This window comes from Phyllostomus discolor, chromosome 5 (genome assembly GCF_004126475.2).
Source record: "Phyllostomus discolor isolate MPI-MPIP mPhyDis1 chromosome 5, mPhyDis1.pri.v3, whole genome shotgun sequence".
NCBI lineage: Eukaryota > Metazoa > Chordata > Mammalia > Chiroptera > Phyllostomidae > Phyllostomus > Phyllostomus discolor.
This window is the reverse complement of record NC_040907.2, coordinates 16173598-16200597: the sequence shown is the minus strand read 5'-3', so window position 1 is coordinate 16200597 and position 27000 is coordinate 16173598. Positions and strand designations below refer to the sequence as shown.

Below are 27000 nucleotides of genomic sequence, written 5' to 3'. Positions count from 1 at the left end.
CTCCCACTGTAGCCAAAAATCTCTGTCTTCGAGACTCTCCCGTAGGTTATTTCTATTGTGCTTGGGGTTACCTTCAAGCTAAATAATTTTGGTAAAGAGGAAATGATGGACCAGTTTCTCTTTGAAGAGACAACTGAGATAGCAGATGCAAAAATTAAAAAAATAATAAAAACTCTAAAAACTAAGGCTTCTAAAATTCTGAGCAAAACACAAGACAGCAAAGGCTGGCTATGGACTGGTCAGAAGGCTTAAATCACGGCACAAGACATAGCGAAGAGCTGAGAGGCAGCGAAGAGCTGAGAGGCAGAGGCCTGTGTTCGAACCCCAGTGCTGCAATTTGAGAGTCAGGTGACTTTGGGCCACTGGTTTCATTGTTCTGAAGATTCCCTTTCTTCGTCTATAAAATGAGACCAGTTTCCAGGCTGGTTGTGAGGCTGTCCAGAGACTCTGACTTCCTTTGCCCCCTGGATGGGCCCCACCCCATCCACACCCCTCTGAGAGGGACTCGGGGCAAGCCAGGCCCCTCTGTGATCCGGCAGCTGATACGGAGACGCAGGAGCCGTCGACCATGCTTGCGCCCTGGCTCTGCCACTCGTGTGTGACCTGGGGCCTTTCTGAGCCTCAGCTTCATCATCTGTAAGCTGGGGGCTAAATAAGACCAGGCACTGGGGATACCTGCCCGGAGGAGGCCAGAGGGACAGAGGCTTCCTGTCCTTCTTGTCCTTTCTCCCAGGACCCCCCGGGGTTGCCCAGCCGGCCTGTCTGCAGCCCCCGTGTCCACCCGAGGATGTCGGTGTAACCTGCGACTGGAGCTCTCCAGGCTGTTGCTCGGGCCCCGCCCCAGTGGTTCCAGAGTAACCTTGCTGGGGTGCGGGCTGGCCATTGGGATTTTTAACATGTGACTTTTAACATGCCAACAAGGTGGAGAACCGCCAGAACATTCTTCAAAGCCCCGAACTTGCCACAGGCTCAGCCCTCACACAGGGTCAGCGACACGGCAGGCCCTTCACTGGGGAGATCAAACAGGAGGAGCAAGGCCAGGCGTCTCCTGTTCAATCAAGGGTTTCCATAAAGCTCCCAGTTGCTTAAATAATTCATAGTCGTCTCTTCCCTTGAAGCCTCAGCTACACTGTGCCCTCAGGGGCAGGGAAGTAGGCCGCTCATTAACTCGATGTTTACTTTGCAAGGCCGTCAGTCAGAAAGGGCAAGGGCCTCTCCAGGCAGCACACCTGGCCACCAGCTGAACGCTAATCCGACAGGGGACCCTGGCTGCCGGCTAAGCTCAGCCGTAGGAGCTTGGAGTGGACGGGCTGAGCCAGGCGGAGCTGGGACTGGAGTCCCAGGAGGTGCTTCATGGCTTAGATCTTGGTGCCAGGGAGCTGGGCAGGGAAAACTCATCACTGAGCACGTAGTTCAGAGTCCACAGCCCTGGAGGCCTGTTGCAATGAGCTTCCTGTAAGCGCTACCGTTGCTGGCTGAGTTCCTGTGATCAGAGGGTAGTGAGAGACCATTCCCCATCCAACCTACTGCCCACACTGTCCACCCACCCACACCCGCCTACCCATCCAGCCGTCTAGCCATTTGGCCTTCTCTTCATCGGTGCAGAGCCAGGAGGTCTTGCTCTCGCTTCACGCTGTCAGTTCCGTGCTGTGTGGCTTGGAGCAAGTGTTTCCCCCTCTCTGGGCCTTGGTTCCCGCCCTCATGAAGAGAAGGAACAGAGCTGGAGGCTCCCCTGGCGGAGGCCCCTCCCAGCTTGGGTGTGCTAATTGTCACCTCTGGCTCGTCGGGAAGACGGCTGAGGGTCTTGCTTTGGCAGCCTCCCGTGGGGGCTCCCAGCCCACTGCCTGGCTGCATTCTGGGCTGTGACACATCTGATACATGCACTGAAGCACAGACACCGTGGTTTCTGAGTCCAACTGCCTGCCGCTTCCTGAGAGACCTCAGACAAGTGACTTCGCCTCCTTACGCTTGGGTTTCATATCTGTGCAACAAAGACTAACATGACCCTAATTTTAAGGTGTTCGAGAAGAGTTATGAGACTGGGTGTGCGAAGTGACTAACGGGGGGGGAGGGGGCGCTGTCTTGTCGTTCTGCTGGCCCGCTCCCTGTGGGGGAGGGGCCGACAAGGCCGCGGCACTCAGGGGCCGTGTGAGCGCAGGCGGCAGGTGGCGGCCCGGCGGCCCGAGCCGCAGCAGGCCTGTCTTACCTTCAAGGCTTCGTAGTACATATCTTTGGCCTCCATGTCTGTCTTGGCCGACATCAACCAGGATTTGATCAAATATTCATAAAAACTGTCCCCGAGCCCTCCAACTGAGACATGGTCTGCGAGGGGAGAGAGAACAGAATGTTGTTTCCATCTGCCGACGCCGAGGCAGACTGACGGAGCAAGTCTCTGGCCCCTTGGGCCTCCATGGCCCCGGCGCGGGTGCAGGCCGGGCGCGCGCACTTCATCAGCAGCCACGAGCGCCGCCCGGAGCAGAGGCGGAGAGAAGGGCCGGCCTGCGACTCAGCTGAGCCAGGGCCACCTTCAGTGTGGTGGCCCTGCACAGAGGTGGCGGGCCCACCCAGGTGCTCTAGCAGGCTGAGGATGGCAGGCTTCTAGGTATTAACTATAAATGAGTTGCATTTCTTTAAAAAGATAACCTGGTGGCAGGGAGTTCAGAGACTTTTATCACCTGGTGACAAACATGGTAATTAATGCTGGGCAGGGTCACAACAGGCCACGACAAGGAAGGAGGAGAGGCCTGATTTAGCTGGTCAGAGCGCTGAGCCATCATGGGAAAACTGAGTTTAAATTTAGCAAATCGGGACACGGGGAGTTCATGGGGGCAGGGCAAGCACAGACGGGGTTTGGGTTTGAGGACCCCCTCTCTGCCAGGTGGCGTCTGCCTGGGGTCCCCCCAGAGCTGGACCTCCAGGCTGTGGCTGACTGAGGACGCTCCCCGCCTGGGGCTGTCCCAGGAGACGGATGGGCTCTGGCCACAGAAGCAACACACGGAAAACACTCATGTGCTTTGAAAATTAACAACAGGGAAACATAAAGGCATTTAATGATACAACAAAGAGCAAGTGTCATTCCCTGTTACGATTCACGTAAGCAGAGAGACGCAGGAAGGGGAACAGGGAGGGGGGTTTCAGGTAGAGTGGGAGGGGTAGGAAGAATATTTCCAGCTCCTTTGCAAAAAGAGGGTAGAAAGAGGGGGGAAATGGGAGGGGAGTGGGGGAAGAGGAAAGAAATAGAGGATGCACCAACAGCTACCATTTACTGGGTCCACTGTGGCTGGGAGCTTTACCGTATTATTTACAACAGTCTTCCCAAGGACCCCGCGAGGTGGCACAAGCAACCCCATTTCCCAGGTGGGGAAACGAGAGCGAGCCTACGTAGCTCACCCAGGGCCGCGCTGGCAGAGCTCTCAGCGTCTGCAGCTTTGCACAGTCCATCGGAGAGCGGAACTGAAGATGCGTCGAGAGAGGACAAGTGCGAAGGGAGAAGGACCAGAAGTCGAGGGTAGAGACAGATGGGCACCGGGAAAGGGGGCTGAGAAGAGGCCCCCACAGTAAACCAGCCCTTCTGGCCTTTTCTATAAAAAAGTTCTGGTCAGGAAGGACTCTAGGAAAGGAACAAGCACTTGCAAAATCTGGAACAGGCCAGATACAGCTTGAGCCTGGGGGAGCAGTGGGAGGAGGTCAGTGTGGGTGGGCTTGGCCAGGGAAGAGGGAGGAGAGAGCCAGCACCGCTCACCCCTGGGGGGGCCCCCATCCCGAGGGGGAGAGCGCAGCTTGGGCAAGAACAAAGGGAGGGGCGGGTGCGCCGGGCCCAGCGTGCTGATGGCGTCCCCGCTGCAGCAGGAGGCGGGTGCAGAGCAGGTGTGGGTGGAAGTGCGCCCGTCTGACTGAGTCAGCCTCCGCCCAGAGCCCACTGACAGCTCAGCCCGAAGGGGGCCCTGGCTCCCAGGTACACAGCCAGGGGCACTGTCATCTCCATACTCATCTCCTGGCCCCACCTCCCTTCACCGTTTGCGCCGCCACCCCACACACTCCTAGCCCCCAGTCTTCCCACGACGTTTCTCTCCTGTGACCACCCCTCCGCTCTCAGCGGAAGGACCTTCCCCACCCTGCATGACTAACGCTTCCTCCCTGCTATCCGGGGCTCAGGCCTCCTCTCCTCTGAAAGGCTTTCTCCAGCGCTCTCAGAGACCTGCTCACAATCCCTCCCCGGGGGACCATGAGGAGTGAGTGAGGTAAGGCGCATGCCATGCCTGGCCATGTGCTTCACAGAGGAAGGGCTCAGGGGGGCCACCCTCCCTCCGCTGGGTGCGTGCTGACGCTGCTTACGAATCTGTCTGTGGGTCTGCCTCCCCGACTCGGCTGTGGGCTCTCTGTGGATAGAGACAGTGTAGGACCCACATTTTATGTCCAGTACCTTTATGGCACACAGCAGACGCCCTGAGCGAGTGAAAGGAAGGTGGGTTTGAGCCATGCTGGAAAGGGCCTCGAATGCCAAGCCAGACAGTTTGGACTTCATCCTATGATTTTAGAGAGCGTGTGTGATGTGGTTGAGGGTTTCACCCGGCAGGTGCGTGCAGGAGAGGGGAGCCGGGTCGCCAAGGGTTCCATTCCACGGGTGACTGAGACATGCCACCCTCTTGGGGGGGTGTGTATGGTCTCTCAGGGGACCTTGACTGAGTGGACAATTCTCATTTGGAGGTCTGGCTGCCGTGTCTGTCTGCGGCGTCGACCCCAGCACAGTGAGGCTCACTGGGAGAGGCGCAGGAGGGGGAATCGGAAGATGGACCTGCTGTCCGCTCGGGGCAAGTGCTTCCCCTGTGGGCCCTCCGCCTTCTGATGTAAAATGCTTTTGAAAGGGGGCCCGAGTTGGTGCCCATGGGCCTTAGAGCAGAGAGGGGTTCTTCTGCCTCCTGTAAGCCGGGAATCAGCCGGCAGGAAAGTAGCAGGCACTGGGGGACCTGGGGGAGGCTGCCAGACTGTGGCAGACGGGCTGCTCCAGCTCCCTTCTGGAAGAACCTAGACCTGCCACTTCCTTCCCACGGGGGAAAGAGTGGGACTCAGGCAGCGGATAAGGAGGACAAGTCACTCCAGGGGCCAAGCTGAAGGGCGGGCAGCCCTCTGAGCTCGCATCCACGCCCGGTGCCAGCAGGAGCCTGGTGGCCTCTCCCTGGCTGTGAGGTCCGAGCGGCACGAGGTCTTGGTCTCCCCTGCTGCCCGGACGCTCAGCTTCCAGCAGGAGTGGGCAGCAGACAAGAGCAGCCTGTGCCTCTCTAAGCTGCGATTTCTGTGGTTGCAAATGGGCTAAACAGAGGATTCAAGGGAAGGACGTGAATACACTTAGTTTATGCAAGTTTGGGATGTTATCTTCTGGAAAAATACATAATCACACGCACATAAAAAGCCCAATGAAAACCACAGTAAACCTGAGATACCCCCAGGCGCCAAAGCTGGGGAAGGACAGCGGGTGCCCAGGGGAGCAAGGCTTTGTAACCCTCCTCTGCTCTTTGGCAGGCGGCGGATTCATATTTTATTAATATGGAGCAATATTTCACATGTGACTGACTGTGCCCAGCCCTGTGACCCCTGGCGCAGACTGAAAAGAAAATTATGCGTCTCGGTGGGGGCTCCCCTGTAATTTGCCAAGGTCCGTTCAGGCTGGGAGGCCACACCCCTCTCCTTCTTATGGGTTTTGCTGCATTGTCCTGAAGCAGCCGAGGCCGGCCAGCAGCGGGGCGGTTTATCTCTCCGCCCAGTCAGGCCTTGCAATTAAAAGCGGTAACAGTTATTGAACTGTCTCTTCCTGTGGCCATAATCTGTAATTCAAAGCTTCATTTTCTCCCCGCAATTTTGGATTTGGCAGTGTGTTTGGTTAAAAATGCTCAGCATTTCTATAAGTGGTTTTTGCAGGAGGCCCCTTGGGAGTGAGGTCGTCACCAGGGAAAAGTCCTGGGTCGAATTTTCTGGTCCCCCTGGACCTGCAGGTCATGGGGGCTCGGCCTGGAAGGACAAGGCCTCTGCCGTCCCCACCGCATCCCTGCCAGGCCCTGCCGGCTCACTCGTACTGATGGGCGCCCTTTCCTCTTGGGATGGCCTGCCTGCGGCAGATGAACGGGAATCTGCTTCCTACAGCTTTTGGCAGTCACTCCACACCATCCACGGTACGCACAGAACACATCTCAAGTTCTCCCCTTTGCAGGAGAGGAAACCAAGGCTCAAAATGACGCCCCCCCCCGCCCCCCCGCCATGAATAATTAGACCCATGTGTACTTTGCCCCTGGGCCCTTGCTGATGCCATAACAGCTAGGGCTAGAGGGGGTGGGGCAGGGAGAGGGGTCCTGGTGTGGGCAGAGGCACTGATGCAGGGGCTCTGGGTGCCCCCAGAGCAGGACCCATGGAACTTGCTGCCACCAGTTTGTGCTACGACCACGTGACCAGGGCCTTGGTCAGGAGGGCAAAGTGGAGCAGGGCTTCCCAGTGGGGGTGCAGTGCCAGGGGTCTGGGAGGCTTTCCAACCCTCTCCCGCCTGAGCAGCCCCCAAACCCCATTCTGTTTCAGTGGGTGAAGGTGGGGGCTGCGAGTGAGGCTCTACAGGTGACCAGGTGACCAACAACCATCTGGGTAGGAAACAAGCCTCTGAGCAGAGAACAGCAGGAAAACCTGGGACCGATTCTTGCAGGTGTAAGATATATCAGGGAAGTCACAGTTTTATGTTGCTGTATTATACGGGTTCTGCTTAGTTTTTTTAAAATCTAAAGTTGGAGGTGGGGAACCAGATCAAAGAGGCTAGGAGAGGAGGCATGGCCTCTCTCGGAGTCATTTCCGGAGTGGACAGTTGTGCCTGGGACACACTCCTGGGGGCGGGGGAAGATGAAGCAGGCCTCGGTGGGCACTGCAGAGACAGAAAGCTGTAGCCTTGATGGAGGCTGGAGACAGCTATCACAAGTGGGGTGTACAGGGCAGGGCCATACTAGACCATCACACCCGTCACCACGGCAACGACCACCATCATGGGAACTCCCCAAGCTCCCCAGCAGGGCGGAGGGGTCCAGGACCATGGACCGAGTGGCACACTGGCACGTGCCCAGCACGGGGCCGCACGGGGAACCAGCTGAAGGAGGGGCAGCGGCGTTTCTGTACTCACGCTGCATCCAGTTCCCGCTCACTGGGCTGATGAAGTTGGGGTAGAGGCCGAATGGCTTGTCGATCTTCCTGAGGACCTTCCGGATGTGCCTGACCTGCCGAGAGATGGACACAGGTGCACCTTCGCTTTTCCGGAGGAGCCAGCCCCCGCCCAGCCTCCGCCCGGCCTCCGCCCGGCCTCCGCCCGGCCCGGCCCTCGGAGGTCTGAGCAGCTGGTTCAGCTCCAGAGGAAGCTGTTCCGCGAGGCAGGGAGAGCTGTGTAACCAACAGCAGGCTTCAACCTGGAGCAGCTGGGACGGCCTTGACCTTGTGCCCATGTACAGGTGCCGCAGGACAGGGCTACAGCCGGCCTGACCCGCAATCTCTGCATGGACCGTGCTGCCCGAGCCCCTGCCCCACTCTCACCTCACTGCATCCTCACTGTGTGCTGCTTTTTGGCGGGGGGGGGGTCTTTTTAGGAGGGGGGTTCGTGTCAGGATAGTAGCTGTTTTGCAAGCGGTCAGGAATGGTCAAATATTGGCAATTTCATATGGTTCCACCTGGTAACACATTATTTTTTCTGGCACTGTCAGACCCATTCCAGAGGAGAGGCCCGGGCCCCTCAACAGCCCTGCGCCCTCGGAGGCACTTCAGGGTTTTGATGACAACAGCGGCTGCTCACAGGCCTCGGTGCCTCGGAGCCAGGCCTGCTCCACTCACGTGCATTATTTCCTACCATCAGAACGCCCTACATGGTATTGTTATCTCGGGTTAACAGAAAAGGCACCCGAATCTTAGAGAGGTGCAGCGACTTGCCCACAGTTACCCAGTGCGTAAGGGGCAGGGCCGGGGTGAGTCGGGTTTTGTCTGACCACTAGGAGTAGTAGCCCCTGGGGCCAACGTGGACCAGGGTGGGGACCAGGTAGCAACGTGCAGCAGAGGCTGCCCCATCTGGGCAAGAGGAAGCTAGATTTGCAACCTTTGGGGATACCAAGGGCGAGGGGGCTTTGGGCTATGAAAGTGGGAAGGCTTTATGGCTCCGGGTCTGCACTCCGGCAATGCACAAAATCCTCCCGGTGCGGAACCGCCCGGAGAGAAAGGCCCTCGGGACGTCCTGTATCACGCTCACAGATTTATCTACCAGCTAAGGAGCAGGGAGAGCAGCCTTTCAGCCGCCAGGCCTTTCTTTCCAGGGGACAGCATTTGCTTCGCCACATCGGATTTCCTATCCATTCAAGTTAACGCGGCCCATTACGGGGACGGGAATGTGCTTGTACCTGACTTATTCTCGGCTGTCCTGGTGGTGAGCAGCGAAGCCAGCTAAATTAGCTCCCCCACAGGGTGCGGGCGATTCGAGAATTTGGGCCAATTTGTTGACTGCCAATAATTGCCTCTGTGGGAGGCACGGCTGGGGGATGAAAATAGCCGGAGAATGCAAATGCCGAGAGAGGCAGAGACATGGAAGGGAAGGGCGGCGGGCTCGCGAGGAAAAGCCCGAAGCCTCCCGCACTGATCCGCTCTCGGCAGGGCATGCGCTTCAGAGACAGAGGGTCCTGGGCTTGAACCCTGGTTTTATCACCTAGCAGATGGATGGTGCCCCAGACAAGCGCCTTAACCTCTGAGTCTCAGTTTCCTCCTCTGCAAGAGGGGGTGACAGGAAGCCCTCTCCCCTAGGACTGCTGGGGGGGGTCAGCAACACTCTCGGGTGCCCAGTGGGTTGTCAGGCAGCAGTGGTTGTAATCTCCAGACCAGCCAGGGACTGGGGTGAGCTCCTCGTCCCTCTCTTCTGAGCCAGCCACAATCTTCTTGGGGGACCTGGCTCAAGGGCACTGCAAACAGGGATGCTGGAGGGGGGGGGGTGTGCAAGTGGGATTAAACTCACTGCATGAGCTTTCAAGGAGAGGCATCACAGGAGGCAGAGTTGCCCCACGTAAGGTCTGACAGCGTGATGGGCTGTCTAAGGGTGGGAGTGAGCCCCCGGGCAAAGGAAGTGATCAAGGACTCGAAATGTTCCTCTTGAGTGTTTCCTCAAGAACACGTGGGTGCAGTCCCACACTGCGTAAGCAGTCATCTACAACCTCGGGTCAAAAAGCACAGGAGTGCTGATAAAATGCAGATTCCTAGGCCCGGGTGAAGCCCAGAGGTCTGTTGCCTCACAGGCATGCGGGGCGATGCTCTGAGCTGGCCGGCTGACAGGCACTGGGGGCCCCTGGGTAGAGCGTGGACCTGGGAGCTCCCAGCCCCCCGGGCATCCTAAGAGGCTAAGTGTTAGGGCCCAAGAAGGCTCTGGGAGTGGGGCCCTCCAAAGGGCTCTTCCTGGAGGGCAGGACTAAGGCAGGGGCAACCGCTGATGGAGCCCGAGCGCCATCTGAGGGTGGTGTGTGCGCACTTCCCCTCTCTGGGGTTGGGGTTAGACCCACGGAGACACTTCCAGACAGTGGGACCACCAGGGCTGTGACACGGAGAAACAGCTCCTTCCGGAGGGCCTCACAGGGGAATGGGCGGCTGTCAGGATGGATGACAGCCTGGATGCTATCTCTCGGCGTCCCCTGGGGCCTTAGCCAGCCCGCCAGCAGTGAGAAGGGACAGACACGTGCGCCTGCTGCGGAGTCAGAGCGCTTTGCCAGCCTGCTGACAGCATGAGCTAGACAGCACCGGGAAGGAAAAGCCAGGCAGATCTCCCCTGACAGAGTTAGATGTCTCGGGAAAGGGGGCTTTTGCACCGGGCGGCCGGCTCCTGCCAATGCAGACTGGTGCTTAGATTTCAGCTGCTGAGCCTTCTGCAGATTCGCACACGTGTGTGGTTCCCAGTGCGCTGACGCACACCCGTGAGAACCTTCTCTCAGGCGGCTTTGTCTCTCCCCTGCCCTCTGTGGGACCCCGACCACTCCCCGAGCTGGCCTTCCCTGCCACCCGGGACTGGGTGCACCCAAGTCTCCCACAAGTACCTATTAGGGGGGCCTCTGGGTTCCCCACACGCCCTCCTGCTGATCTGGGAGCCACTTCCCAGTGGCCTGTGCAGGGCTGAGTCTTACCCTTCTGCTCCCTGTGGGGAGCAGCCGAAGGAGCTGTCTGTGGAGGGAGCAGGGAGAAGACTTGCCTTTTCAGCGAAGACCTGGTTGCCAGAGAGCTCGGTGAGGTGTAAGAACTCCAAGTGCAGGGACCCAAACTCCGCCAGGATGCTGCTGCTCCCGGCCATGGTCCAGCCCCAGCTCCTATTGGAGCCGCTGCAGAGACAGAAGTAGCCAGCGTCACCCCTCTGCCCCCAGCTGGCTCCTGGGCTAGTGGGGCAGCACCTGCTCTCTGCCAGGCACTGTCCTGGGAGCTTTCGCCACACAATCTCAGTCGGTCCTCCCTGGGGGTCTGTACCAGGAATAGCCCCATTTTGCTGATGAGGACACTGAGGTTAATGAGATGAAGTGACTTGCTGAAGGTCATGTGAACCCAGGCCTTTCTTTGTTTATTTTTTTTAAGAGAGGGGGGAATGGACGGAGAGAGAGAGGGAGAAGAACATTGATGTGGGATGGAAACGCTGATTGGTTGTGTCTGGCACACAGCCCACAAGGGGACTGCACCTGCAAGCTAGTCACGCGCCCTGACTAGGAATCGAACCGGTGACCTTTCACTTTCTGGGTTGATGCCCAAGCAGCTGAGCCACACCTGTCAGGGCAAACCTGGGCCTGTCTGACTTGCAATATTCTGTGTCCCTGTGAGACTTGTGGGCTTGGGAAGGATGATAACAGAGCTGTCTTGGTGGCTAAGACATGGCCCAGGTGCTTTGCTAAGTGTACAGGTGACACTGACAATGCTGTCAGGGGCCCTAAAGACCCCTCAGACACTCTGTCTCCACCCTGTGACTGCAGGCCACAGCTGCTCAGTCTACCGCGCTGCCTGTGGAGGGAGGGTCTGCACTGGGGCAGAGGAAAAGCGGGGGCCCCACCTGGCGCCTTCTCTCTCCCCTCACTGCCCACGCCGCCCACGGACACACAAGAGCCCCTCCCAGTGTTTCGTGGGACCCGCACCTGGCAGGCAGGCAGCTCTGACACAACCACACCCCTGGAGCTGCCAGGCCTCGGGGAAGGCCAGGTTGGGAACAAGAGAACCAGAGGCTTTTGGAGCAAAGATTCCTGCACCGGTTAGCCACGCACTTCTCAAGAACACCTTAGATAAAGGAAATCAGGTGTGTTTAGCACCCTGCCACCTCACCGGACAAGGCTATCAGATAACCATTTCCCATATGGGGTGCTTTCACGGAGGATGGGTGGGGTGTGAGAACACAGCCCCTTCCCAAGCTCCAGCTCCCCCTCCCACCGTGGGAATACAGTGAAGGCCATCCCTAAGTGTGCTGTGGGGCCTCGGGTGCCCGGCCACCATCCGGGTCAGAGAGCAGCCCAAAAGAAACTATTCATGGGTGTGGGCCCAGGATAGTAAATAGTCGGCGTTCTGATCTCACACAGCTTGCGTGTGCAACACGCCCACCCTGCATGCGCGGTGTGCTCTGTTTTCTGCACGCTGTTCGACCCTGTGCCGGGAAAGCCTGTGTTGCGGAGACTTCACTGGCAGGCTGCCCCCTCTGCACACAGAAGTCCAATAAACTTAATGTCTTTTGCAGTCAGTTCTTGGGTTATTTCTTTGGAATGAGCTAGTACTCTTAGCATAACAGAGGAGGAGTGAGTGCAGAGGCGGGGCCTCAGGTAACCGCCTCCCCCCCACCGCTTTCACAGAGGAGGAAAACACGGCCAAGGAGAGTAACGTCACCGCTTGAGACCACACAGCAAGTGCAGCAGCTGGGACCCAAAGCTGGCCTGATGTCCTAGCCACTTACTCACCATGCTTTCAATCACATCATAATAAGCCAGGACACTGCCTTTTCAGGTGTTTTCACTTAAAATCTCCCTGGGCTTTGCCAGCAGGAGGCACAGGTTCAAGTGTGTTAGCTGAGAGGCCTTGGGCAAACCATTCCTCCTTAGTACTCTGGTTTCTGCACCAGACAAACTAGGCCAGGATTACACCTCCTGGGGCTTTTGTGGGGATTAAGGGAGGGGAGAAAGGTACAGAATAGGGGTGGCCTCGGGCAAGCGGTGTCCTCTCCCTGTGCCTCAGTTTCCTCTTATGTATCATGATGATCTATCCTGTAGAACATTTAGGACAATTTGGGGTGGGGCAAGGGTCAACCTTCTGCAAGGGATGGTGGAGGACAGTGGGGGCGGACAGAATGGGGTGGAGTGAGCTCCACATCTGTAGAGGCTCCAAGGTGCCGTTAGCACAGGGCCGGCGGGGGCAGGGGCGGGGGTGGGGGAAGCCCCGTGGCTTCCTTGCTGTGGTGGCTCTGGCTCCCCAGGAACGGCCCCCATCGGTCCCTCTGCCTCCCAGGAACAGGGCCCAGGATGGTGGGGGTGGGTGTGGGAGGTCATGGTTTGCCACCTGAGGGGTGCTGCTTTTCCTGGGGTGGGGCTCCAGAGGCTGCCCTTCTCCTATCTAAACCCCGGTCTCTGCCTGAATGTGGTTTCCGGGAAAGTCGGAGAGCTCACATCTCCCAGCTTCCAGAAACAGAGGACTCACGTTTCGGGATCTCTGGGGGACAGGCCACCTCGGTACACACAGAGGTGACCGCTGGCCCCTTCTTCCTGTCTCTACTTCCTTGGGCATTTCCCTGACTTGGGGGCAGGGAACAGGTGGGGGACGGACAGGTTCCACAGGGAGGGGACACTTGGCTCCTGGACAATAAATAAAACATCTTCAGTTTATTGAGCTGCTACAGATGGCAGGCACTGGGGAAAGCTGTTTGCATCATTATTTCACTTAAAGCCCACAACGTAAAGCATCATTAATTCCAATATGCAAAGGAGGCAAATGAAGCTCAGAGAGGGGAGTGAGTCATCGAAGGTCACTTCCACAGGCAGTGGAGGTGGGATTCAAACTGGGGTCTGGAGGGCACTTCCCTAAGGGGGTCTCCCCCCAGGATGGCCCCACGTCCACCCAGAGGAAAGGGGAAGCTGTCCCCACTCTGTCCCTCTTCCCAAGAGAGACTTCTCTCTTTCCAGCTTGTGATCTCAGGGCGCAGAGGGTTGCCTGAAAAATCGATGCTTCCTGCCCTTGCAGAGAAATTCAAGGTACAAATAAAGCCACCAGCCTCCCAGCACCTCTCGTTCTCATTTCCCCCACATGACCTCTCCTTCCGCTCCTCCTCCTCCTCTCTCCAACGCTCACCCTCCCCTCTGGGCCTTGCACAGTGGAGCTGCCCCGGGGGACAGGCCACGCCAGCCAGGGCAGAGGTGGGCTGCGGGCAGGTGCCTTCCCTTCTCCTGCCTGGCTTCAACGGCTGGCTCCCCAGGTGACCCCGGGTGGGGGGCTAGTTTCTGTAGATCCTGGTTTCCTCGTCCATTAAATGATAATACCTACTCCTCATAGAGTCATTGTGAGGTATAATTTATGCAGGTAATTACTGTCACTTTACCATTATGTAATCATGCACATGCAAATTACGTGTTGTTTGTTAGAGTTATTAAGTTCCTGATATGTGCCAGGCAGCTGTGGCGTCTTATTTTCACCTGACATCCAACTTCGCAGGACCGATACCGTGATCCTCACTTCACAGGCGAAGATACTCAGGCTCAGAGAGGGGAAGACACTTTCTCCAAGGCCACACAGCAAGGGAAAGGGCTGGCAGGGCTGAATCTAAATCCAAAGCCGCAGTGCCTCTTCTCTGGGCAGCATCCAGAGACCCGAGGGCCTCTGGTCAGCCCTGGGAGGCAAGGAGCGAATGGAAGTCTGCCCTCCACATCCCTTCACAGGCTTTGGAGCCCGCAAGTGGGCTGGGAGCCTGGGTTCACTCCCCTGGTGGGCGGGGTTGCTCCGCAAGGCCTCTCCCCAGCCTGGCAGAAGATTGTGTGTGTGTGTGTGCCTGGGCGGGCACTCCGTGCATGGTGTAATCGTTAACTTGGAGCCAGACCTGGAGTCTGATTCCAGCTTCGCTCCATGCTGCGTGACCTTGAGTAAGACACCTCGCCCCTCTGAGCCTCCTTTCCTCACTGGTAAAATGGGATCCGTGTGCGTGACGTGACTGAAAAGAGAGCATCCGTGTCACGTGCCCACAGCATGCCTGGCACCCAGTGAACACTCCGTAAACGGTAGCAGTTACTAAGATGTGTCCATTGGTGTGCGTATGCACATGTTAATCCACATCTGTGTGTGAGCATGCACACGCATGTATGGATACGAGAGCATGCGTGATAAAGAACAGCTTGTATATCTGAGCCTTTATGATTCAGATGGGTGGCCGTAGAGCAATGTGTGTGTGAGAGGGAGTGAGTCAGCTGCAGAGGTCCTTGGACTGGCCACTGCCACTCTCCCAGATAGCCCCGTGGTCCCTGCAGGTCACAGGTCATGGCTGCTCCTGCATCTGCTTCCCATTGGGGAGGAGCAGTCCAGCTCCCTCGGAGACCACCTCCCCTCAAGGTCCTCCTGACCTGCAGTTTTGGGGCAGGGCCCAGTTGCCCCTCCTGCTGGGGTCCACGGCCAGGTCTGCCCAGAACCGGGCAGCAGTGTGTGGCCCAGCTTCCCCAGCAGGCCCCCCACAGGGCAGAGCCGGCGCCACTCGAGCCGTGAACATCCCTGACGTTCTCCCCGGGGAACAGGGAGGCACTTTCAGCAACAGACTCTTGCCCGGAAAATGGAAAGGGGTGTCGCCAGGAAATCAGCACATGCATACACGTGTGCAGCATTGGCAGCATGCAAACAGCCCCAAAATAAATGCGTTTTTTAAAAGATTTTATTTATTTTTAGAGCGAGGGGAAGGCAAAGAGAAAGAGGGGGGGAGAGAAACATCAATGTGTGGTTGCCTCTTGTGTGCCCTCCACTGGGACCTGGCCTGCAACCCAGGAATGTGCCCTGACTGGGAATTGAACCGGAGACCCTTTGCTTTGCAGTCCAGTGCTCGATCCACTGAGCCACACCAGCCAGGGGGTAAATGTGCTTTCTTAATTAGATATGGTAGGACCTGTATTGATCAGGCTCGGGCTCTGGGGGGCACAGGTCATGCAGACAGCCAGGGCTGCGGTTTGTGGGGCTCCAAGTGCCACACACAGCGGAGGGAGGGGTGCCTGAGTCAGGATCCCATCCCAGACCCGGGGCAGCGAGGCCCTGCAAGCTGGACCCAGGAGAGGAAGCTGGGAAGACAGTGTGTTTGCGTCTCGGCTCCATGTCAGCTGGTCCTGTTTCTTTAGGGCTGGTGTGTGTGGAAAAGGAGTCTGAGCGGAATCCCAGGGTCCAGTTCTGAGGAGTCAACCCTGGCACTGAGAATGGGGTTCAACTGGCCCTGAGGGCCCTTCACAGGCCCTCAGAGGGTTAAGTGAAGTTGCGCCCCTAGAATGCTTCCTACACAGGGGACAGTGTAGATGCCAAGTCCTCTCTTCTCTGAGGGCCCCAAGAGGGGATGCTGAAGCAATGCAGGCTGCCGTGAGGGTGGGACCTCCCCAGGACAGAGAGGGAGCCCAGGGCCCCCACCTCCGCTCCAGTGTCCTCCTTCCCTCCCAGGCAGCTGGCTGAAGCTCTCCTTGGGTTGGGACCCTGAGATAAGAAATTGCTTCAGAAGGTGGAAGGGGGAGGCCTGGTGTGGTGGAAACACTGTAGCCGTCCTCCCAGGCCTGGGGTTATAGAGGGGCTCAAGGCTCGAGGGTGGCCCAGAGAGCTGAGCGCCTTCTGCAGGGTGCCCCAGGGGTCCGCTCCCAGAAGCTCAGGGGCAGCAGGGTTTCTGTCTGAGGGTGGGCTGTGAGAGCAGAGCTTCTCAATCAATCCCAACAAAATGGGTTTAAATCTTAGCGTCACTGCCCATTAGTTCTGAGACCTGGGGCGAGCTACTCCATCTCTCCGAGACCCCACTTTAGTAAGGGAGGGGGGGTATAAATCCCTCCCCTCACAGGGTTGCTGGGAGCAGTCAGTTGGGTGAGGCGATGTGCGGAAACCCTTAGCATAACTCCAGGCACCTCGTTATCGCTCAATAAATGGCAGGGGCGATGTTGTGACTGATCTTTTCTCCTGCACACGCTGTCTAGCAGGAATATTTGCCGAGGGAACGCAGAACTGGACATGGACCCTGTGGTCGGGAAGCTCCCTCGCGGGGGCTGGGGGCTGGGGACATGAAGATGAGGGTGACAAGGGCCACGAGAAAGGAACTGAAGTGCCTGGAGGCCCGCGGGAGAGGCAAAGACACTCTGGCTTAATGACGAAGCTGGGCTTTGACGGCCGGGGAGGCTGAGCGTGAGGGGCAACCCAGTGTGGGGGACAGAATGAGAAGGCAAGACGGGGGGCACATCCGGGGTGTCCAGGAGCAAGATTCACGCTCCCTGGTGTGTCTTAAGCTGGCTGGGCCACTTGTTTTCTTGACTTGGACTCCATCCTTCCCCCTCCCTGGGTCTCAGTTGCCATGTCTGCAAAATGGGTGGATGTAAATACGCTCCCAAGGCATGAGAGGAGAGCCCCGAGGGGACAGGTGAGTGCCCTGAGGCGCTGAGGGAACAGGAAGCTGGACCCAGTGGCAGTGCTGGTCCCACCCTTCTCTGGCTGTCACTCTGGCTCTGTGACTCACTGACTGCACAGAGAGACTCCAGTTCACATACTGGACTAAGCAACAGGTCAGGAGGAGAAGTGATGAACGTGACCAATAAAAATCAGTGTTTTAGCCCTGGCTGGTGTAGCTCAATAGATTGAGCGTGGGCTGCAAACCAGGCATCGCAGGTTCGATTCCCAGTCCAGGCACATGCCTGGGTTGCAGGCCATGGCCCCCAGCAACCGCACATTGTTTCTCGCTCTCTCTCTTTCTCCCTCCCTTCCCTCTCTAAAAATAAATAAAATAAAATATTAAAAATTTTTTTTTAAAAAAATCAGTGTTTTAGCCCTGGCTGGTGGCTCAGTGGATTGAGCACCACTGGCCTGCGGACCAAAGGGTCGCTGGTTCAATTCCCAGTCAGGGCACATGCCTGGGTTACGGGCCGGGTGCCCTGTTGGGGGCACATGAGAGGCAACCACACACTGATATTTCTCTCCCTCTCTTTCCACTCTCTCTAAAATAAAAGAAATACAATCTAAAAAAAAAGAGCATCTTAAAAAAAATCAGTGTTTTAAAACAGAGCCAGAAGAAACACTTCCAACTGATACTTGCATTAGTGAAACCACATGTGACTTTTTAGTCTTATCCAATATTTTTGGTAGAGTCCACATGTTCTGCAAGGAGAATTTATTATTTTTATAGAGGGGAGAATTCCAGTAAACATTATTATTAGAAACGGAGTTGGAACTCCCGGGTTCACGTCTTGGAACGGTCAGTTACTGGCCGATGTGACCTCAGCCAGTTGCATGCCGCGCTCCTCCGGGTCTGAGCCTCTGCGGGCTTCACACCTGGGGCCCCTCTGGGCCTGGCACTGGGCTCCCGAGGCCCGGCCTTCGGGTGGGGGTCGGCAGAGCAGGCGTCTCCTTGGAAGCTTCGGGCACTGTCTCGTGGCAAGAGGGTATGGCGTGCCTCACTGGCCCCTGGCCCCTGGCTAGGGACAGAGGGCACACGTGGAGGGTGTGAGTCACAGCACTGCTGTGGGACAGTCCCAGAGGCATGGCTGCCCACTCCCCCGCCCCAGGAGACCGGGCCTTGTGTGTCCTAAACCCCAAGAACCAGGTCTGGTGAGAACAGCAGCCCAGGAGTGCCCAGGGTGAGGGCCAGTGGCTGAGCCACTGGCTGGCTGTGGTTCCTCTCCCTGTGCCTCAGTTTCCATGCAGGTGCAGCCACAGCCACAGGCGGGAAGCAGAAGGTCCCCTACCTTTTGAAGTTCACGACGCCTTTGGGGATTCCTGTGGGCGTGTTGAAGGCCGGCAGGAGTTTCTCTCCGAGCTTGATGGCCTTTACGCGGAACACCTGGAGGGGTCAAAGGGCGCTGTCAACCCGGGCTGTGTGGGGCACAGCTACTGCAAGGAGCTGCTGCTGGTGGGTGGATCCGACAGCGGTGCCAGCCCCTGAGCAGGAGGGGGCACTGCGTTAGGCCCTGCGGAGCACCAGGCCTGGGTGTGAGCCTGGCTCCGGGGTCTGAGGTGAGGCGCCTCTCTCGGAGCTTCCGTCTCCTTGGTCATAAAACAACGACAAAGGTGCCTTTCTCAGAGGGTTACAGGCTCAGTGGATTGAGCACTGGCCTGTGGACCAAAGGGTTGCCTGTTCAATTCCCAGTCGGGCCCTAGTTGGGGCACAAGAATACAAATTTGGTCATAGCTGTAAAACACTGAATGCGGCGTCAGGACTACGACGAAGGCTCAGTGACTAGAACTGTGATTTGGGTGACCAGCGGGAAAACGCAGCAGTCGGGGCAGTGCATCACCAGGGTCCCTGCCTGCCCACCCTGTGGGACCAGCATGTCCCAGGCTGAGCTCGGGGAAACATACTTGTACAGAACAGAAAGCAGAGCACCGGGAGCCCAGACCCCCACCCGGCTGCAGTCCTTGTCCTCGGCTTGACATCTCTGTGTCTCCGCAAACCCCGGCCTCCCTTGGGCAACGCTTTCTTTCCCTTTGTAAACCAGGGAGGGGCCTTCTCCCCTTTCCCATCTGGATTCTGCCTACTGTTCCATTCTGCAGATGGGAGGGGGAGGAGGAGGAGGAGGAGGAGGAGGAGGGCGGCTTATCTGGAGCCCCCCACGTGATGGCAAGCAAGGGAGTCACAAGGGGGCCCCAGGACTCAGGGCCCCTGCCCGGGGCTCTGACCCCGGCAAACTCCTGATTAATTCAAAATCACCTGTGACCTTCTGACTCAGCAGGTTCCTTCCTCGAATTTATTCTAAGGGAGTAAATAATCAAGGATGGTGTAAAGATTAAACCTCATGGCGACTTACTCCAGCATTGCTTAGAATAGTGGGGGAAGAAATGGAAATATTTGGAATAGCAAATAATAGAAGTGGTTAAATGTCGGCTTATCCATGCAGAGGAACGCCACACAGGCACTGAAATAATGCTGTAGGAGAATGTTTAACAGCAAAGAAAGGGTTTATAATGTATTGAGAGAAAAATATGTCAAAATAGTGTTGGTCGGCTTTTGTGAAAATTACGTACAGATGGAATGCGGGGAAAGGGTGGAATACACCAAAATATTAACAGTGGTCTCATGGAGGATTTTTATTTTCTTCTTTTGGCTTATCTGTATTTTCTGGGCTACTTTTATATGAAAAACAACCCCACATTAAAGGTCATTTATCTATTAAAAGATGAGATGCCAGTCCCTAAGCAATGGCTCCTGTGGGGACAACACAGGCCTTCTTTTACTTCCGGAGCTCGAGGGTGACCGGTTTGCTGGTGGCCTGGGTGTGGCTGCAACACACTGTCCTTGAGGTCCCCACCCCAACACGCGCAAGAGAATAATGCGGCTGTTTGGGGAATGCGGTGAGGGGTGTTTCAAACCCTGTGTGGGAAGGCATTAGAGACCCTGAGGGATGGGTGTGGTCCTTGCTTAGGAAGGGGCAGGGAGGGAAGGAGAAGCAGGGGAGGAACCCCCCGGGGCCCAGCAGTGATGGGCAAGAGAAGATGATAATCTCAGTATCTCAGTGCCACACAGTGGATCCCAGAAGTGGGCAGGGGGCCCATGACATCAGGATTCCTGGGGATCTGGTCTAGACTCCAGGTTCCAAAGTCCCCCTGACACCCCAGAAACCAGTGGTTTAGCAACAAATGAGGGCCCTCACTGGAGGCCCCCGATATCCTCACTGATTCCTGAGGAGGCTGAGCCAGAGGCGCACAGGGGCCTGCAGGCACCTGGACCCGAGGCTGAGGCTCCAGGCTGCTGTGCGGCTGCCCTTCGCCCTGTGGGCCCTGAGCTCACTCCCCCCAGTGCTCTCCTCGGCCAGCACGCCCTGTGTTCTCCTGCGGGCTGGTGGGCCAGTCTCGGCCACCCCAGGGAGGGTGCTGAGTGAGTGTGTGTGGGCAAGAGTGGGACTGCCCGGAGCAAACACCGATCCTCCTTGTCATCTTGGAAGTGAGTGGGTGTGCAAGGGGTTCTGAAATTCCAGTCCTTGCGGAAGTTGTGTGGAGGATCCGCCATGCCACCGAGCAGCTCTCAGACCCCAGCTGCAGGTCTGAGGCTCCAGCTCGATCGGGCACTACCTAGTGGAGGGAGCGGGTCCCGCAGGTTAGGGTTCGGTCCTGCGACACTGCTCCCTCCCCTCTTCGGATGCCCAGGAAAAGCGCAAGTTGTTACCTGTACTTCTGACTGAGCGGCTGCAAATAAGAGATTCCCACCAACCCCTCCTTGGGTTTGATAATTTGCTAGAGCGGCTCACCAAACTCAGAGAAGCATTTTACCTACTGAACCACCGGTTTATTATAAAAGAATGTAATTCAGGAACAGCCAGATGGAGGGAGACACAGGGCAAGGACTCGGGAAAGGGCGTGGGGCTTCCACGCTCTCCTAGGGTGCCAGTCTCCCCAGACCTCCACCTGCCCACAGCCCAGAGGCTGTTGGGTTTTATGGAGGCTTTATTACAGAGGCAGGCAGACGCAATCACTGGCCATGCATTCATCCTCCAACCCCTCTCCCCTCCTCGCAGGCCAGGGGTGGGACAGAAAGCGTCAACCTTCTAGTCACATGACTATTTCTCCTGGCAACCAGCTCCCATCCGAGGTGGGGTCCAAAAGTCACCTCAAGAACATAACAAAAGATGCTTTTATCGTTGTCATCACTTAGAACATTTCAATGGTTTTAGGAACTCTGTGCCAGAAACAGGATGAAGACCACATACATATTTCTTATTGTAAATCACGATATTGCAGCGTGGCAGGTGTCTCATCTACCTGACCTTCAACCCTCCCGAAAGCGTCGTGGGGAAGGGATGAGAGGGACTGGACTGCGTCTTGGCAGGGCAGCCTGCCCAAGGCGTGGGGCTACTCGGTGGCCCTTTCCCGGGCCACAAGCTGCCTTCCTACCACGGAACGGCCTCAGGAGCCACGGTAAGCGATGGATGGTAGCCTCCCGGCTCCAGAACAGAGGGGAGAAAGACACCAGCGAGAATTACACGCTGTGGTGCGACACAGTGCTGGACTGGGAGTCAGAGCCCAGGTTCAGACCTTCCACCGAGCAGCGCTGTGACCTTGGGGAAGAAGCCAGGTACCATCTCTGAGCCCTGTCTGCATAACGCAGTGGTGCCATGTGCCCCGGCTGCCCCGCAGCGTTCTTCTGGAAATCCCACGAGAGGGTGTATGTAAGTGAATGTGTGGTATAGGCTGTAAAGCGTGGCACCAGCGTCACCTGTGTGGCGGTGGCTGTGCTCGTGCCCTCCGTGGGAATCTTGGCAGGGCTGGCTGCCCAGCAGGGGGTTCTGCCCTCACAGGTTCTCTCTGAAGCAAAGAAGGGCCTCGGCCCAGGAAGGGGCGTGGGGTCTCCCTCACCTTTTGGTCCACAAATATTCATGGGAAATTTTAAGGAAGACTCACTCCCCAGGTACCCTCGGTGTGCCAGATCAAGGACCGAGCAGAGGGGGACCCTGGGCCGGGCTGAACGAGGGCCCGTGGCAGAGAGGCCACAGGGCCGTGCAGTGACCCAGAGCAGCCCTCAGAGACTGTGTGCCCTGAGCAAGGTTCTGCACCTGCACGTCGGTGAGAACACCACTCCATGGCTGTCTGAGGAGCCACGGACATGGTGCACATGCCCAGTTTCTCCGCCACATGGAGGTGCTGGGGACAGAAAGGGAGCACGAAGGCACGGCTGGAGGACAGGGGCTGCCCCAGTGACCCCAGGACCTTCTAAGTACTAGGAAACACAGCTGGCCCCCGCCCTGGGGACTCGACCAGCCTCACCGGTGGATACTCAGGCTGCGCTTTCGTGCTTTCCCAGGTGCTCACAGCGGAGGGGGGCGGGGGGTGAAGCCTCCCACTCGCACAGAGCTCTGTGGCTGTGAGAGTTCTCTCACAGTGCAGCCCTGGGGCCAGACCCTTTTCCTTCCGACCCAAGTCTTTTTGCAAGACTTTATAACCCAATGGGGGATTTTAACCCATCGAGGACCATCCCCGTGGTGGGGAAGGAAGTGAGGCCAGGGACGGAAGGAGGGACTTGCTGAAGGCCACGGGCAGGTGTGGGATGAGAACGAGGTCCAGGCTTTCTGACTGTGCCCACGGCCCTCCTTCTGGAAGCCAGCGCAGTGCACCTGGGCCGAGGCCTGGTGCTTACAACCTGGGGCCGCCCCATTCCCCCACTGTCCTCCCTAAGACCTGGAGCTGGTGTCCAGCCTGGAAGGGGAGGGCAGGGGTGGCTGAGGAGTACCGAGCAAAGCCAAGGAGCCCCGGGTGAAACAACGCTTTCGGCTTCTCCAGTCCTGAGAACCAGCAGGAGCCAGCCAGCAGCTCCGCAATCCCACGCCAACCCCAGGTGTCGCTGCACGGCCTGCGAGCGGCTGCGCGGATGGTGAGCAGGCCCGGTCGTTGCCCTCAGAGCATGTACTACCACAGGTGGGAGCCCGTTGCGCTCACCTGGGCAGGAGAATAGAAGCATCAGACGGAAGGGGCAAAAGAGGCTGCAGGTGGCACCATGGAGGTGGGGGACACGGGTGGCCCTGGTCAAGTCCTCCTGGATCTGTTTCTTCACTGGTGAAATTTAGGGGGGGACGGGGGGCTGAGATATTCTCCCAAGCCCTGTGCAGCCTGACCGTCCAGGACCTGGGAGTACCAACTCACCTCCTCTCCTGTCAGGTAGAAGGCCGAGAGGAGTCCTCCGATGTACCGGATGTTCACCTCAAACAAAGACGCTTCTCCGCTCTGCAGGGGGAAGAAGGGGGAGGGCCGTGGGGACACTTGGAGATGCCTGCAGGGCTCCCAGGGGCGGCTAGGCCCTTGAGACAGGTCACACCACCACTGAACCCCACCCACCCTGTTGATCTGGCTACACCTGGGCTGGTTCCCTGGAAGCTCAGTGGTGGTGTTCAGAGCAAAAAGCACCTGCCTGGCAGCCACTGCACACTGACAACACTTCAAATAAACACCGGGTTCGGCTTCCCTCCCCAGCCCTTGCCCAAGGCCATCAGAGCAAAGTTATGTCTGGCTGCTCTCCAAGAAGCTTAAGAACCCACAAGGGAGCTACTGGCTGAAGCTGAGCCTGAGGGGAGGCAAATCTTGCTCTATTCTGGCCACCTCGGCTTAGCAGGAGGACGGTGTGGCCCCTCCTTGGGGTGACAGGGCAAGAGAAAGGTTCTCAGAGGAGGTTCTGGGGCAGACAGGGCAGGGCCAAGACTGAGGGGGGGAGGGCCAAGTGGCTGTTTGTAGGTAACCAGCAATTTCTCTGCCTCAGCTCTGCAGCCCTCAGGGCACACCCAACCCTGCCCGAGTCACCGTTACCTCCTTTCTGGAGTGTAGTCTACAAACCAGGGGGTGCTGGGCATCAAGTTAAGGACCAGATCTGGGTGAAAACCCCGCCTGAGCCACTTACTTGACTTTGGGACTTTGGGCAAGTTGTTCAGCCTTTCCTTTCCCTAGTTTCTTCTTACCGAGCAGGGCAGATGCGAGAGGCTGAGCGGTGCAGGTGAGATGCCCGTCCAGTGCCAGTGCGGCTTCCCCTGCCCCCGGGGCCCGCCTTGGCACCCTTCCCCGTCACGGTCTTTTATTACTGATGAGAGCAGTGGTCACCCCTTTCTCTGGGGGGGCTTTTCCCTGGACAGAGCACTAGCAGAGCTGCTCTCCCAGTGCTCACCGGTGTCATCTGCCCGTTTTTCAGACGAGAGAGCCGAGGCTCAGAGAGGGGGAGGGACCGCGCCTTGCTTTCCTTCAGGGACACTCCCTAACCTGCCCCAGCCTGCCCGAAGGTTCCCAGGCTGCCTTGGCCTGGCTGCCCCCGGCTCCTCAGGCAGCTGCCCGGTGCCCACTCTCCACCCGCCATCTGCAGAGGGACACGGTGGGTCTATGAAGACACCGCCTTCTCCCGCCTCTGCCTTTCTTCCGTTCGATCCAGGAGGAAATGGGATTCTAAACCCATCACCCCACACAGACCATCAGAAGTCATAACAAGCTTCAAAACAGTCACGATGATGATGATGACAATGATGATGATGGCACCACTTAAATCTGTATCGGACTTTATGGTTTTATGAAATGCTTTTTACAACCCTCTGTGATGGTTAAAGCTCACAAGCCTGCCCGTTAGGCACTGCCGTTTTTGCTGCGGTGTAATTCCCATCTGAAGGCCGGGGAAACTGAGGCTGGGGGGCGGGGGGTAAAGTGACCAGGCTGTGCCAGGCTGTCCTGAGCCAGGGCAATGCTCCTGTGGTGCTGCCTTCCCACCCCTCCCCAGCCCGCCTCTCCCCGCACACCCCTCCCCAGTCTGCCTCTCCCCGCTCTGCACCGACATTGGCCTCAATTCTGCCGGGAGCTGCGGGAGCTGTCCCCGTTCACAACAGGACCTGTCACTCGGAGAGCCCCAGATGGAACCCTGCAGTGTGTGTTGATGGAACCCCCTCCCCCCTCCCATCTGTCTCCATCTCTTGCTCCCTAAATCTGTCTAAACAGCCTCTCCCTGTGCTGAGCGGAGGCCTCTGGTGTGGCTCCGTTACTCCAGTCTGGGCTGGGAGATTGTTGAGGGTGGGGGCTGGTATTTACGGCTTTTGGGCCATCCAGAGACATTACCATCTCCTCCCCAGGCCCTGGTCCCTGACCGGGCTGGTCCCTTTGAGGCTGGGTCAGACCTGGCCACCGGTGTCTCATCTGTCTCAGGAGGGCAGCACAGGGGCGGAGGGGCGGGGGCGGCTCCAGGCTGTTACAGGGGCTCTGATAAGCCACCTCTCCACTCCATAGCATCACTTCCCACGTTGCTGTTTGATAGATTCAGCCCCAGAGGGGCCTTCCTGGGTGTGAGCAACCAGCACCCAGGGCAGGGAAGGAACGGCTGTGGCTGGCCTGCTCTGCTGGGCAGCTTCGGGCCAGAGCCTCCACGCCCCTGGGTCTCAGAGATGATGGGGTGGAGCCGGCGCTGACCTTTCCAGCCGCTACTGGCTCTAACACCCGGGGAGGTGCGGGGCTCTGACTCACCACGTTCAGGTGGAAGTTCTCTTCCACCCAGGCCTTGGCCTCCTGGAACTCCTCTCTCAGCTCCATGAGGTAGAGGGTGTCAAGGGAGTCGATGACTGTCGCCCCGTTAAGGCCTCCTGCAGCACAGAAGATCGGAGGTGTGACCCAGGCTCGTTCTCGTCCTCTCCATGCAGCCACACGAGCCGCCCAGACCCCTCCAAATGCCCGGGCAGGCTCCAGGGCCAAGGCTGGCCCAGGAGCAATCTAGGGAGGCTCCAGGCCCACCAGCCTTTGAAGGCAAGCCAAGGACCCAGTGTCCTCCCGGGGGGCTGCTTCCTCCTTAGGGCAGCAGAGAGCAGGCGGCTGGCGTGGGGAGACCGAGTTCATGGGCTAAGGCCCGCCCCGGACCGGGGCCACCCGTATCTGCCAGCAGGTCCAGCGTCAGTGCCAGTCGGGCACCCACCACTTTCCTGGGCTGCTGGGGTGGGGGTGAGCTGGCCCTAGGCTGACACAGTCTTAGCAAATGTGCCAGTCCTCTGGCTCTTCACTGGCATTCTTTACGTCATTCTAAGAAAAAAACCCCATAAAGATGTTCATAAATATCTGTTCAGGAAGGCATTTATTGCAGTGTCATTTATAATGGGAAAAAGTTTGGGGGAAAAAAAACTCCAGGTCCAACAATAGGGGATTAGTTATATAAACTGTGGCTCAAATATAAAATAAAATACCACACAGCAATGCACACAGGTGAGATAGACCTGTGTTTACTGGGAGCCATCCATGGGATCTGTGAAATTTTAAAAAAAAGTAGGTTGCAAAAGAAACAAATTGAAGGCACAGTATAATTTCTTCCTTGTATCCCACATGCGGACGCATCTGCACGGAACTGAGGCCGGCAGGACACGGCTCAGTGGGGGCTCCCAGCGCTGGGATTACAGGTGCTTTCTGATGTCTTCGCTCAGGATTTATTTTTATAGTCAGAAATTTATTTCTGCTAAAAAAAAAAAAAGAAAGGAAAAAAGTTTGGGCAGAGAAACCACACAAACACACAAAGCAGATTTTCACAGCTACTCTTGCTCTAGGCAGAGAGTTCACAAGCCTGAGCCCTGAGGCCTGGCCCTGCCACTGGGCCTTCAACTCTTGTCCTGGGAGCAGGCTGAGAAAACTGTGCAAAAAATGAGTTTTCCAACCGGAAACTGGGCAGAGGAGTGATGAGGGAGAGCTCCCCATGTGGCACAAGCAGGAACTGAAGAGTAGAAGACTGTGAGGGAGGAAGGGAACAAAGATAATATGGTATCTTCTGGAGGGCTTCCTGGAGGAGGTGGCTGCTGCCTCCCACCCACTTCTTAAAACTACCGTCACTGCAGGCAGCAGTAATTTACTTTAGGGACCAGAGGGCAGCTTATGAGAAGTAATTGTTCCTTCAATGTCCTCCGTGCAAGTGGCCCAAAGCACTGAGAATCGCAGGCCCCACTTCCCTCCGTGGAACTCGAGAGCTCCCTGGCAGCCCGGAGCCCCACTGGAGTCTCAGGCAGCACCGCTTTGCGGGCGCCGCTGCACGGAATCAGCGCCTGATTTCCTTAATCAGCGCTGTCCTCACTGGTCACTTGTGTGGCTCTGCAGGAGAACCCTTGGGAAACTCAGATGTTTAACCACCTCACCAGTCGGGGCGAGGTCTGAAAAAGGGCACCGCCTGGGAAATGCCCGGAGGAGGAAGAGCCGGAGGAAGTCAGGGGAAAGATAAGGCTGGAGGTTAAAGAATCCACTTCCAGAAGGAGGGGAGGGCTGGGGAAGTGAGGGGCTTCTCAATCCACAGTCACCGTTCTGGGAAGGCTTCGACCTGCGGGTTGAAGTGCATTTCTA

The 27000-nt window shown here is 57.5% G+C and overlaps 1 protein-coding gene across 1 annotated transcript in view; it reads right to left on the bottom strand.

Moving 5' to 3' along the window:
• The window catches only part of MAN1C1 (mannosidase alpha class 1C member 1), a 131005-nt gene that overhangs the window by 8143 nt on the left and 95862 nt on the right, over positions 1-27000 (bottom strand). Inside the window, exons 3-8 of the mRNA XM_028514022.2 lie at positions 25159-25274; positions 22819-22899; positions 17937-18031; positions 10229-10355; positions 7151-7244; positions 2207-2322 (exon numbers count right to left, since the gene is read on the bottom strand). Coding sequence (XP_028369823.1) covers positions 2207-2322; positions 7151-7244; positions 10229-10355; positions 17937-18031; positions 22819-22899; positions 25159-25274 — 629 coding nt within the window. The remainder of the gene's footprint in view (positions 1-2206; positions 2323-7150; positions 7245-10228; positions 10356-17936; positions 18032-22818; positions 22900-25158; positions 25275-27000) is intronic.